We start from the raw sequence: 12,322 nt of genomic DNA, 5'->3' as shown, positions 1-12,322 counted from the left end.
TATAAATATATATACTCAAACCACACGATGTAAGTCTGGTACTATGACTCGGAGCGTGAATATTTTTGTCGCTAATTTTATATGTTCCTTCCCCGGAGGTCCTGAATCTTCGTTATGCTTAGGTAAAGAGGAAGAGGTACAACTTGAAGATTATGAAAGTCAATGAATTCGCTTTGAAAGAAACGATACTTACACAAGATGATCAGAGCATTGTGCAAAGCGAATTTACATGAAGGCCAGATGCGGAAACAAGCGGTTGGGATAAAAGGAGGACTGGTACGCCAGTTGCATGTCTCCTCTCGGAAAGGGCAGGTTAACGAAAAAAAGAGTAAGCTTGATGGTGCAACAGACAGAAAATATTACTACGAGATGCCTGGGAACCAGTTGAACCCCCACTCCTATTTCTATCGTGTTCTTGCAGTGCCGTACATGAAGTTTTGCGGAGTCATCATTGCAACATATTACGGCATGTCTGGGTTATGGGAATATCTTGACTCTCGGGACAGGAGAAAGAGCGACCTTCTGTGAAGATATCTTAATCTTATGTAGTTTATTCGTAAACGCAAGTAGCAGCTTTATAAAAGGTGCCAGGAAGAGAAAGGAAAATTAAATCCTGGGAGAGTACTTTATATATGAAATGATATGATATGAAATATCGGTGGGACGTATAATTCGATTATAACCATCACACCTAAATGATGATACGCTGTTTATTTTTGGAGTGTATTGGCCAATCTAGAAGCAACAGCGTCCAGGAAGCCCTCTGTGTCTGCGTAATCCTTTCTTTGAACCAACAAGGCCAAGTCCTTGGTCATGATGCCGTCTTTGGAGACGGTATCCAAGACGCATTTCTCCAAGGTGTTGGCAAATTCGACGACGTCTGGGGTGTTGTCCAACTTACCTCTCTGGGCGATACCTCTGGTCCATGCAAAAATGGAGGCAATGGAGTTAGTAGAGGTTTTTTCGCCTGCCTGGTAGCGTCTGTAGTGTCTGGTGACGGTACCGTGGGCGGCCTCGGATTCAAACGCCTTTCCATCTGGGGTGATGAGGACAGAAGTCATCAAGCCAAGGGAGCCAAAACCCTGGGCGACGATGTCGGACTCGACGTCACCGTCGTAATTCTTGAGAGCAATGACAAAGCCACCCTGGGACTTCAACATCTGCGCCACCATGTCATCAATCAATCTGTGCTCGTAGGTGATGCCTGCTTTCTCGAAGTCAGCCTTGTACGAGGATTCGTAGATCTCCTGGAAAATGTCTTTGAACTTGCCGTCGTACTTCTTCAAGATGGTGTTCTTTGTGGAGAGGAACAACGGAGCCTTTCTGCTAAGGGCCATCTTGAACGAGGAGTGGGCAAAACCTCTGATGGAGTCCTCGGTGTTGTACATGGCCAAGGCCACGCCAGGGCCCTGGTAGTCGTACACCTTGCGGGAGATCTTCTCGCCGCTAGGGTTTTTAGGGGTGAAGGTAATCTCAAGGGAGCCTGCCTCGGGGACGACAAAGTCGGTGGCCTTGTACTGGTCGGCGTGGGCGTGTCTGCCGATGATGATGGGCTTTTTCCAGCCTGGCACCAATCTAGGAATCTCGATGTCGCCCGGCTGCTTGTCTGGGCCGGAGCCGATGACGATTGGCTCTCTGAAGACCGTACCGCCGAGGATGTTTCTTATGGTTCCGTTTGGCGAGAGCCACATCTTCTTCAAGTTGAACTCCTTCACGCGGGCCTCATCTGGAGTGATGGTGGCACACTTCACGCCGACACCGTACTTCCTGATGGCGTTGGCCGCGTCGACAGTGATCTTGTCGTCCGTGGCGTCTCTGGATTCGATCCCGAGGTCGTAGTACTTGAGGTCGACGTCGAGGTACGGCAAGATGAGCTTCTTCTTGATGTCCGACCAGATAATCCGCGTCATCTCGTCTCCGTCCAACTCCACGATCGGGTTTTTGACCCGGATCTTGCCCAGCGAGGCACTGGACGTGGAAAAGTGTCTGTTGATTGCTGCCAAACGGCCTTGTGCACGGGCTGCTGCAGAGTACATTGCGTGGTAGGGGTCGACTTAGATGACTGCAGAGGAACGGGGTGTCCAGACCGGTCCAGCCAGCTCCAGGCGCTTCAATTGGACCTTCCAAGCTTTGCCCTCGTGTATAAAAAGACACAGAGCCTCCCCGTTCTGAGTGGACAATCAGTCATCCCGTCTCCTCCTCCCTGCGCTTCCTCGTCTCGTCCGTTGCCTCGTCCTCCGCTTCTCCTCCACCGGCCTTTGCAACTCCGGTACCGCTGCCGGCGGACACCGGAAAAGGACAAAAATCCCGAAAGCGGGGCACCTTTTCCGGCACGTGATCTCAAGCTTTTGCCCTGTCCCAATGGGGCAGTCGAGCCGAGAAATCCGAAAACCCGAATCTGAAAATGGGAAAATCGCTGATTTTTTGTTTCTGTGGCCTTTTTTTTGGTTTCTGCGGTTTTCGTCTGTTTTTGTTTTTTGTTTTTTGTTTTTTTGTTTTTTTGTTTTTTGTTTTTTTGTTTTTTGTTTTTTTGTTTTTTGATCAGTAATCTTTTTTACTTTTTTTTGTTATTTTCCCATTTTCTCATTTCGCCGGATTTTCTGTTTGTGTCGTGCAGGTGAACATGTACGGGACGGCCCAGTGCACACAGAACGCAGTACAAGGATTGGCAGATGGTGCAGAAAGGGGTGTGCTCTTGTGCTTGCAGACGCTCCACGAAACCGCAGGAAAAGGGCATCCAGACGCCGAAGTCGAAAGCAGACACAGAGGAGCACAGGCAGGCAGCCCCACCTAGCGCCCCCCACCGCATCTGACACAGACCCGGACCACCACCACATCAGGACATGCTTCACAAACACAGGCTCAGAGTGTCGATCCGGACGCAACTTATAGCGCTCGTGCTATTTGTTGCGATGTTCTCGTTGCTTGTCTTGGCGATCGTGACGGGAGTGTACTTCCGCAAGGTCCTCACCGACACACGGGTGTCGAAGCTCGAGTTGGTGGCGGAGTTGAAGAGCTCCCAGTTCCAGCAGATGATGGACAGCTACTACTTCCAGATCTACCAATTGAGCGAGAAGCAGAGTGTCCAGCGAGCCCTCTCGGCACGCAAGGCCGGAAACAACTCGGCCAGCGCCTTGCAGCAGGCCCAGGGCGTCATCGAACAGACCCTCGAGTCGTCCACGTCCTTGGCGTACGCCCGCTTGTACGACTTGAGCTTTGCACTCGTATCCAACGTCTCCAACGAAGACTCCGTGCACAACGCCACAGAATCTAGTCTGGCATCCTTGTTCATCCTCGAGCAGAACACCTCCGCCAGGGGACCCTCCCTGCCCAACGGGCTCCTCGCCAACGGCGCATACCTGGAAGGACCCGTCGCCAACGACAACAACTACTTCGCCTCCCTCACCCTTCCTGTCTATACAAACGAGTCCATCTTGATGCCGCAACAGTTCCTCTCCGGCTACTTGACCGTTGTGCTCGACCTACAAGCCTACAACGGCACGATCGCCAGCACAGTGAAGTCCTCCGAATACTCCTCCGTCAACTACATCCACACCGTGCACGCCTACAACAACATCTCCAGCTATTCGGGTTTCAACTATGCATTTGACAACTTCTACCTCGAAAAAAACGATGTCGATACCGAGACCCTTTTTCAAATATCGAAATTCCCGCCCGCAGATGACGTGTTCTACCAGGCAAAAGACCTTGGCAGCTACGTGAACCTCATAAACCCCCTGGGAATGAAGGTCTCCTTAGGGTACTCTTCTATCGACTTGGGCTTTGCCCTGTGGCTCGTCACCGTCGAACAGGTGGAGGCCGACTTTGAGCGCCCCATTACAAAGTTGATCAAAATCATGGTCGGACTATGTATAGGCTTGGCCGCCTTTATGTCCTTGGTCACCTTTCCGCTTGCACACTACAGTGTCAGACCAATATTAAAACTTCAGAAGGTCACAGAAGAAATAACAGACAGAAGAGGCCTGAAAAGGAGGAAGAAGAGAAGGCGCCATGCTACTCCTTTCCAAAAGTTGCATACTAAAATGAAAAGCCACGATCTAGACGAAAAATCTCTATCCAACGAGGACAATACTGAGTACAGCGAAGCTCACCAATCCAGGGCATTGACTCCTCAAAGTCTTTCTCCGATTACTCCCACAACACCGATTCCGCCACCAATTACTCCAAATTCAGGAAACTCCTTTTCTATAAATAACAGTGCACGAAATAGTTGGTGCGGCTCCTTACAAAACCCATCTTCCATGGAGAGTTTTTCCAACAGTTATACCCACGACTCTAAAATAAGTCACGCAAACTCGCCTTTACCTTCCATCGTTGAGACCAAGGGATTATTCTACGATGAATTAACAGAATTAACTGAAGCATTCAATGCAATGACACTCGAACTAGATCGACAGTATTCCCATCTCGAAGACCGCGTTCGTGCAAGAACAAAGGAACTAGAGGCTGCCAAGGTCCAAGCAGATATGGCGCGTCAGCAAGCAGAAAAGGCAAACGAAGCCAAAACAGTGTTTATTGCCAATATATCTCATGAGCTGCGTACGCCTCTTAACGGGATTCTTGGTATGACCTCTGTCGCAATGAGTGAAAGCGATATAAACAAAATTCAAAATTCTTTAGAATTAATATTCAGGAGTGGTGAATTATTACTTCACATTTTGATTCAGCTCTTAACATTTTCGAAAAATCAGCTTGATAAATCGAAATTGCAAAAGAAAAACTTCCTGGTTGTTGAAGTAGCATCCCAGATAAAGTCCATTTTCAGCAAAGCGGCCAAAGATCAAGATGTCAATTTAATCATTTCCCTAAAGCCAAATCTTATTCGAAAATTGATCCTTTTTGGCGATTCGAATCGTATAATTCAAGTCGTAATGAATTTGGTAAGCAACTCACTGAAGTTTACCCCAGAAAATGGAACTGTAAGAGTCCTCATTCAAGTACTGGGTCCTTATGATGAAGAGCGCTCTAAAGAGTCGGATTATGAAAAAGTGTATATTAAAGGTTTACCAAATGATGCGGAGCATTATCCTGTTCCGCCAATAAACAAACCAGATGATTCCATGGATGATTCAAAACAACTCTCTAGCGACGTGTCCTCAATTGTGACAACGAAAAGCTCATCGACTTTATCAACGTTACGTTCTTCAGTTTACATCAAATCATTATCATCTTTGTACAACTCTTCCGATTGCGAGATTGAGTACTTCAACGATGATGAATTCACAAAGGAAAACTCCACTGATTCCTATGAATCACATCATAGGAGCAGAAAATGTTTCAAGTTCGGTAAAGACAATGAATCAACTGGTGCTGCTTGGGTACTCAGATTTTCCGTCACTGATACCGGGACAGGCATTGAACAATCTTTGCAAGATAGAATTTTTGAAGCCTTCGTTCAAGGTGACCAAACTTTATCAAGATCTCATGGTGGTACTGGTTTAGGTTTATCAATTTGCAAACAATTTGCTAAAATGATGCACGGTACCCTTACTCTGAATTCGGCTGTTGGAAAGGGATCAACTTTTACATTTACAATCCCGTTGCCCCAAGTTGGTGAAATCATTTTAAGCGATAGCGAACTCGAAGAATACAATAAAGACGATTTTAATGAATTGTATAACAAGAAAAAGAAGGTAACATTCATTGATGATGATACCCACGTCATTGAAACCGACACCGATACTGATAACAGTGACGAGAAGAGCAGCAAGCTCAAAAGGCCGATGAATCTTGCAAGTAGCTATAAATCAACCTTTACGAATGACAACAAGATAACACAGAACACAAAGCAACCAGAAAATCACAAGGACGGGATGATTTATGAAAAACCCGAACTTATTACGCGAGCATCTACAGGTACGGCGCATTCCTACCGCTCGAAGAAATCAGATTTATCAACAGATAGTTTCCTACCTACTCCTGAAGAGAATTCGTGTGATCTTAAACTTTTAGTTGCTGAAGACAATTTGGTAAACCAAGAAGTTGTGAAAAGAATGTTGAAACTTGAAGGTATTAATAACATCTCAATGGCCAGGGATGGTAAGGATGCAGTTGAGTTTGTTCGAGAATGTGTAAACTCAAAGAATAGGCCTTTCGATCTGATATTGATGGATGTTCAAATGCCAAATATGGATGGATTATCTGCAACAAGAATCATTAGAAGTGAATTAGGATATAGCGGTCCCATCGTGGCATTGACCGCGTTTGCTGATATTTCTAACGAAAAGGGTTGTATTGATGCCGGAATGTCAGGATTTTTGTCAAAACCAATAAGCAGAAGTTTGTTGAGAAACGTGATTAGACAGTTTTGCCCACAGCTCTGCACGACAGTTGAATTAGACGAAAACGATAAAAATTCAAGTGATACAGAGCAAATTAGTTGTTCGTTGCCAACTCTCGGATAAACTTCTTTGGACGCTTACAAATTTTTGTGTAGAAGCTAAAATAGATACCCATTTATTATTATACAAGATTTACTACGTAATTTATTACTCTTTTATTTACGAGAATTTTTATCAGAGTCACTGTGGTGATCTAGAATTTTGGCGGTTCCATAACTAGCAGAATCACTTTCACTCTCGCTGTCGCTGCTAAGCTGTATCTCTTTTTCCAAACCACCAGCACTGATTGCTACATCTATGTTGTCATTATGAGGCAATAAAGACTTCTTGACTCTGTAGCTTTTTGTTTGCTCCTCAATTTCCTCTCTTTCCCTCACCAAGGCACTAACTGTAAGTTTATCCTTCTTCAAAGATTTTTCATTTTTACTTGCTTCATCAAGTTCCTTTTTTAGATTTAAACCAAGTTTCTCCTTCCTTCTCTTCAAGTCCGTAGCGGACCTAGCTTTTTCATATCTTTTCATAAGTCGAGGATCTTCTGTGAGCATCTTCTTTCTTAATCTCTTATCTAGTTCCCTTAGTCTTTCTTGCCTGTGTAAAGCCTCTTTGTTCACCCTATTTGAATGCTTGAACGCTTGACTTGCATATATGGATGAGAATTTGCTTCTGTTTCTTTCTTCCTCTGTTTTCATGTTCTCCATGGTCTGTGGATCAGAAAAATCTGGTATCAACATTTCCATTTTTTTATTTTGAATGATAGGGGGGTTCAATTTTACATTTTCAATTGCAAGACCTGTGCTCCTCACTTGATTATTCTCTTTGTAAGCTTGAACTAGCTCTAGACTTTCTGCTTGTTGAGGAGTGACAACCATAACTTGTTTATTTCCATTCATGTCCACTGGAGCAAATAATCTATAGTTGGTACCCATTTCATTTCTATTTGACGCTGCTTTATCTGCTCTCTTTTCTTGGTGATAGTCACAATACCTAGATTTTTTGATGTCAACCACTTGAGAACATTTTTTGGACCCGTTTCCACGACAGTGTGCAAAATCCCGAAACCTTGCGTACTCTAAAATGCTAAGGCTATTAGTAATTCGAAACATGAATGAATTGGCACTCTTCGAATAAGACCTTCCTGATTTTGAGTATGAATCTACTTTTTCCGGATTTAAAACAGCAATAATGGAACCCACCGGCAACTTCCAAAATTTGTTGTATGCATCTCCCTGCAACAGTAGAAGTATCTCAAAAAGAAAATCAGTGAGTCGAATCCTCAAATATTTTGATATCCCGTCATTCGAGAGTGCCGGATCCGATTTGTATGATATCATTCCCACTAAAATAAAATTGGTTTCCATGATGAGCTCGTCATTTAGCGACATGTATGCTAACAATGATTTTGTTCTAAACACTTTCGTGTTACCTATTTGGCAATCTAGAGTTTCTCGTGGTAAATACCTTTTTGAAACATACATGTGAGAGTACTTATCAAATGCGGGATCATTCTCGGGGTTATACTTATCACCCATTTCAGTTTTATGAGAAACAACATTTTCTTCAAAATTCAATGGTAATTCGTGAATCTCAAAACCAGGCCGAAAAGGCTCATTCGCATGAATTGCTTTCCGCTCATCTTCTCTTTGTAGTGCAACCTTCCTAGCCTCTTTCGCTTTTTGTAAAGATTCGTTTAGCGCAGAAATGGATCCAGAAGTATCGCTTTGGGATCTTGACAACTTTCTTTGCTTTTCAACTTTTAAGTTTTTCTCCATTCTCTCTCTCTGTAGAGCTTCATGTCGATGAGAAATTGAAGAGCTTATGAGTTTGTGACCTTTCAAGAGACCCTTAACACTCGATTCGGGTCGAGATTGTTCCAACTTTTGTGTGTCATCTTTCGTTACCTTCGAACGGTATTTCGACCTCTCGTAGCGTGGATCGGTGTTAGGATCGTCAAACTCCGGATCTGAAGTAACAACTAGCTTGTTATCATACTCATCAGTAATTTGATGTTTCAATTGCTCCATCCTCTTATCTATGAAATCTAGTTGCTTGAGGAGCTCATCTTTCAATTTCGTCAGTTCTTAATATAGCAAAATTTAGGACAGTCTGTGTTAGTATTTGCAGAACGAGAATTAAAAAATCTAACTACTTGTTTTTCGAAATAAAAAACTTACTATCGTATTCTTCTTGAGCAGACACGCCATTTGACATTTAATCTACCACTATTTCAATCACTATATGGTCTTATTTACCGTGATCTTGTTGGTAGATATGTATTATCTTGAACCAATTTCTGAAGTCTTGCTGATTCATGTCTCAAAATCCATTGTCATGTACATCCGTGCACCGATTTAACTTTATAGTGCATGTACGTATTGCGAAGGATTGAAGACGAGATTGAACTTTCATGAAAGAGAAAGTAGATCAAAATAGTCAAATAAATGCATGCATATCTGTTATGCCTGTGATCCTTGGAGTAATTTCTGGAGCAATTGCACCGCATTCCAAGTCATGAGTGACCCCATGTTGAGTAAGGAAGATGAAGCAACAGAACCTCAGAAGGAGATTGCGCAATCACAAAGCTCTCAAGAACGAGTTGTTAGTACTGATGAGGTAAACCATGATGAAAGGCCCACCATTGGGGAAGCCAAATTCACAAATGGCCAAGACCAGAGTGAAAATAATTTGTCAAAGCCCGTAGTCAATGAGCATTTAGCTGCAACCTCTGATAATGATGAGGTTGCTAGCAAAGCTTCCGATAAATTGCTTTTGCCAACCAGTATAGATGAGCAAACCCCACAAATTTCTGTTACAAGCGATATAGATGTGGATAAAATAGACGAAAGTAGTGCTCAAGAAGTTCAGCCAGTTGAAGATCATATGAAAGCTGATGATGACACGGTTTATCAGACCTCCGTACTGCCTGAATTTAATGGAGATTCTCAACAAATTGTTGCAGATGATGAAAAGTGTGCAGAAGCCGAGATAGAGCATTCTCAGCCAGCAGAGGATTTGGATCATTCAGAGAATGTAAGTCAAGCTGTAGTGGAAGGCGATCTCACGAATACAAATACAACCTTTAACCAAACAGGTGAAAACTCCGCTAGTCAGGTGGCTGAGTATGAGCTTGGTGAGTCAAATGATGAGTTCATGACAAGCGATGAGGACTTCCAATCAGTTGCTGCATTTTACTCTATTTCAATCGAACTACTCAAATCCAACAGAGCATTGTTCACCTCGTTGATGCTAAAGTTTTCAGATTTCGAGAAGCTGAAGTCAAGTAATCAATACCTGGAAATTAATTACGAACAGCTACAACATTCTCAGAAGAAAAAGATGGAACTTGCAAAAAAAGAGCTAACTTCTGCCAAGAGTGAGCTAGAGGTAATGCTCAATGCTCAAAGACAGCTGGTAAATGATAAGAATGAGCTTGAATCAGCTTTGAAAAATTCCAACTCTTTAACTACTAAAAATTCAAGATATGTTGACGACTTGAAACTCAAACTACAGGAATTAGAAAAAAACAAGTTAAATCTTTCTGAACTTTTGGAAGTGAAGCAAAATGAACTAAATGAATTAAATGAAGAAATGAAAACGTTAGCTGATGAAAAGAAAAAATTAAGAGAAATAATGCTTGATCTGGAATCTTCAAAAGAAGGGACAACATCAGAACTAATGACTTCCAAGTTTGAGGTAGCCAAGTTGCAAAGAGAGTTGAAACTGCTTAGTGATTCTCGTGATTGGTTTGAAGCTGAACTGAAGAGAAAAATATCAGAGTTCGATCACTTCAGGTCTGAGCAATCTCTAAAATACACAACGGTTTCTAGCGAGTTGAATGCACTCAAGCAGAATTATGAGATTTCTCAAACCTCTTTAAAGCACTATTCTACTGAAATTACACGGTTGAGCTCAAAAAATGACGAGAGTCAATTTCAAATAAAAGAGCTTTCTGACAAGCTGCAAGCCCAAGAAAAGCAATTTATGGAACAAATCTCTAAAAGAGACGAACACATACAAGTGCTAGAGAAATCAAATAAGGACAAATCTCAAAGGATTACATCGCTTGATAAGGTATATGCTGATACGGCCGAGAAAGTCAAAAACGACGAGGAGGAGTACAAATTGCTTTTTGAAAACCTTAAATCGGAGCTTATTTCCAAAGATGTCAAGATAGAAGAATTAGAAAAAATGGTTTCTGATTTGAGTAACAATGGTGCCCAAATTGATGGCGCTGGTTTCAAAATCTCTTTATTGGCTCAAAAAACCTTAAAAGACGTGAATTCTGAGTTGTCCTTGAGTGACTTATTATCTGAATTGAACAGTTTGCGCAAAGAAGTAGTAAAGGAGAAAAGAGCAAAAACTAAAGCAGAAAATGAATTGTCCAATTTCTTGAAGGAATTTGAACGTAAGTGGCCTCTTTTGGAATCTTACAAAGACAAATGTGAAGATTTGCAAAACAGAGAAGAAAAAGTTCAGGTTATGTTAGATAATTTGACCAATGATAAAAGCAATCTTTCGAAAAATTGTGAGATTTTAAAAAAGAAAGTCAGCGAGTCCCAGCTGCAGATTCGCAACTTAAACAAGCTCAAGGTTGATCTCCAACGGCAGTTGGTGATACTCTTAACCGAAATTCAGTTTAAAGTATCTGGTGAAAACCTGCTAACCATAGAGGAAAAGAGCTATATTAACAAAATAGTTTCTTCTTATGGCGAGTTGAGAGATGTAGATGAAACAGATACGGACAGGTTAATCACCTCGCGATTGGCAACTTTCAAAAACACAACGGAGTTAATTAAGCAGAATGAGCAGCTTTTGGCGGTATCCCGCAAGCTTGGCTCGGAACTGGAATCGAGAGATCTAGAAGGAAAGGGTTATATCGATGAAACTGAAAGTAGTACGATCCAGAAAGCGAAAGAGGCAATATCCAAACTTCAAGAGAAAATCAAGGCACTGGAAACTCAACTCAAAGCCGCAAGTAACAGTAGAGATATGTTGCAAAATCTATTTGACTCGGGTGCTGCTGCGGTTGGAGATAAAAAGGATATTGAAGCAAATAATGAAAGACTCAACTTACTCCTGGAAGAAGTAAAGTCTAAGAAGGAAGAGCTAGCTAATGTCAGGAAATCTTATGACACTCGTATCTTTGAACTCAACTCACATATACAAAGCGTTATGTCTGAAAAATCCAACATCACTTTACAGTTGTCCAAAGAAAAATCTGCAAACGAGTTGAACAATGAAAAGATCAGTAATTTACAATCTAGCATAGCGTTTGTCAAGAAGGAAAATGAACAACTAAAAAGTATGCTTGACAAAAGTCAAAACAATTTAGGCAAGCTAGAAGAAAAACTACAGATTGCTAGCAACTCCTTGGTTTCTTCCAAATCCTCAGTTATCGAATTTGAAATTAAGGCTAAAACGCTGGTGGCTGAAAAAGAAGTTTACAAGTCGGTAGAAGATCAATTGAGAAAAGACATTGATAGGTTGTACAACGAGAAGGCAGATTCAAACAGAATGATAATTCAATTGCAAACTTTAGACTCTGAACGTCAAGCACATTTCAAGGAAACCATACAAAGATATACTAATAATACCCAATCGTTACAAAGGGAACTTGACATGTTGAGGGATAAGCTTGACAAAAGTAACTCTGAAATTAGTAATATATTGCATTCCAAAAATGTTGATTCGAAAGTTTATCAAAGAAGAATTGATTTGCTGGTAGAAGAATTAGGAGGAGCCAAAACTGCATTGAACAACAAAGAGAAGTTAATATCAGAGTTGAATGAGGAGGTTATCACTTTGAAGAAGAGACACGCAAATATTGATGAAAGAAAGCAATCTGTCCTGTCCTCAATTGCTAATTCTTCAGCTTCAAATGATGATACTGAAGTATTGAAAGAGGAATTGCAAAACGCTTTGGAAGATTTGGAGGTAGCAGCGAAAGATGCTTCTCAATACAA

The 12,322-nt window shown here is 42.0% G+C and overlaps 4 protein-coding genes across 4 annotated transcripts; 2 read left to right on the top strand and 2 right to left on the bottom strand.

The window, feature by feature from the left end:
• The first annotated feature begins 149 nt into the window (after positions 1–149).
• On the top strand, positions 150–631 carry PICMEDRAFT_99015 (hypothetical protein). Its single transcript, XM_019165141.1, has one exon. It carries the CDS (start codon positions 199–201, stop codon positions 526–528), a length of 330 nt encoding a protein of 109 aa, XP_019020404.1. The 5' UTR covers positions 150–198; the 3' UTR covers positions 529–631.
• PICMEDRAFT_14761 (hypothetical protein) lies at positions 216–2,355 on the bottom strand. Its single transcript, XM_019160518.1, has one exon. It carries the CDS (start codon positions 2,034–2,036, stop codon positions 711–713), a length of 1,326 nt encoding a protein of 441 aa, XP_019020403.1. The 5' UTR covers positions 2,037–2,355; the 3' UTR covers positions 216–710.
• A 224-nt stretch (positions 2,356–2,579) lies between these two features.
• On the top strand, positions 2,580–6,739 carry PICMEDRAFT_14760 (hypothetical protein). The gene has a single exon (XM_019160517.1). The coding sequence runs from the start codon at positions 2,844–2,846 to the stop codon at positions 6,423–6,425; it is 3,582 nt and encodes a 1,193-aa protein (XP_019020402.1). The 5' UTR covers positions 2,580–2,843; the 3' UTR covers positions 6,426–6,739.
• PICMEDRAFT_75863 (hypothetical protein) lies at positions 6,430–8,595 on the bottom strand. Its single transcript, XM_019164943.1, has 2 exons — positions 8,534–8,595; positions 6,430–8,439 (listed from the first exon to the last, which is right to left on the bottom strand). Exons 1-2 carry the CDS (start codon positions 8,568–8,570, stop codon positions 6,518–6,520), a joined length of 1,959 nt encoding a protein of 652 aa, XP_019020401.1. The 5' UTR covers positions 8,571–8,595; the 3' UTR covers positions 6,430–6,517.
• Positions 8,596–12,322: the final 3,727 nt, after the last annotated feature.

This window comes from Pichia membranifaciens (genome assembly GCF_001661235.1).
Source record: "Pichia membranifaciens NRRL Y-2026 unplaced genomic scaffold PICMEscaffold_1, whole genome shotgun sequence".
NCBI classification, from domain to species: Eukaryota; Fungi; Ascomycota; class Pichiomycetes; order Pichiales; family Pichiaceae; genus Pichia; species Pichia membranifaciens.
The sequence above is the reverse complement of the archived record's forward strand: the minus strand, read 5'-3'. Positions and strand labels throughout refer to the sequence as shown.

Bases quoted from the DNA above. Each gene is read 5' to 3' on its own strand.
- PICMEDRAFT_99015 (XM_019165141.1), top strand. From the start codon at position 199: ATGATCAGAGCATTGTGCAAAGCGAATTTACATGAAGGCCAGATGCGG.
- PICMEDRAFT_14761 (XM_019160518.1), bottom strand. From the start codon at position 2,036: ATGTACTCTGCAGCAGCCCGTGCACAAGGCCGTTTGGCAGCAATCAAC.
- PICMEDRAFT_14760 (XM_019160517.1), top strand. From the start codon at position 2,844: ATGCTTCACAAACACAGGCTCAGAGTGTCGATCCGGACGCAACTTATA.
- PICMEDRAFT_75863 (XM_019164943.1), bottom strand. From the start codon at position 8,570: ATGTCAAATGGCGTGTCTGCTCAAGAAGAATACGATA. The intron at 8,440-8,533 runs GTAAGTTTTTTA...TGCTATATTAAG, and splicing joins TGCTCAAGAAGAATACGATA to AACTGACGAAATTGAAAGAT.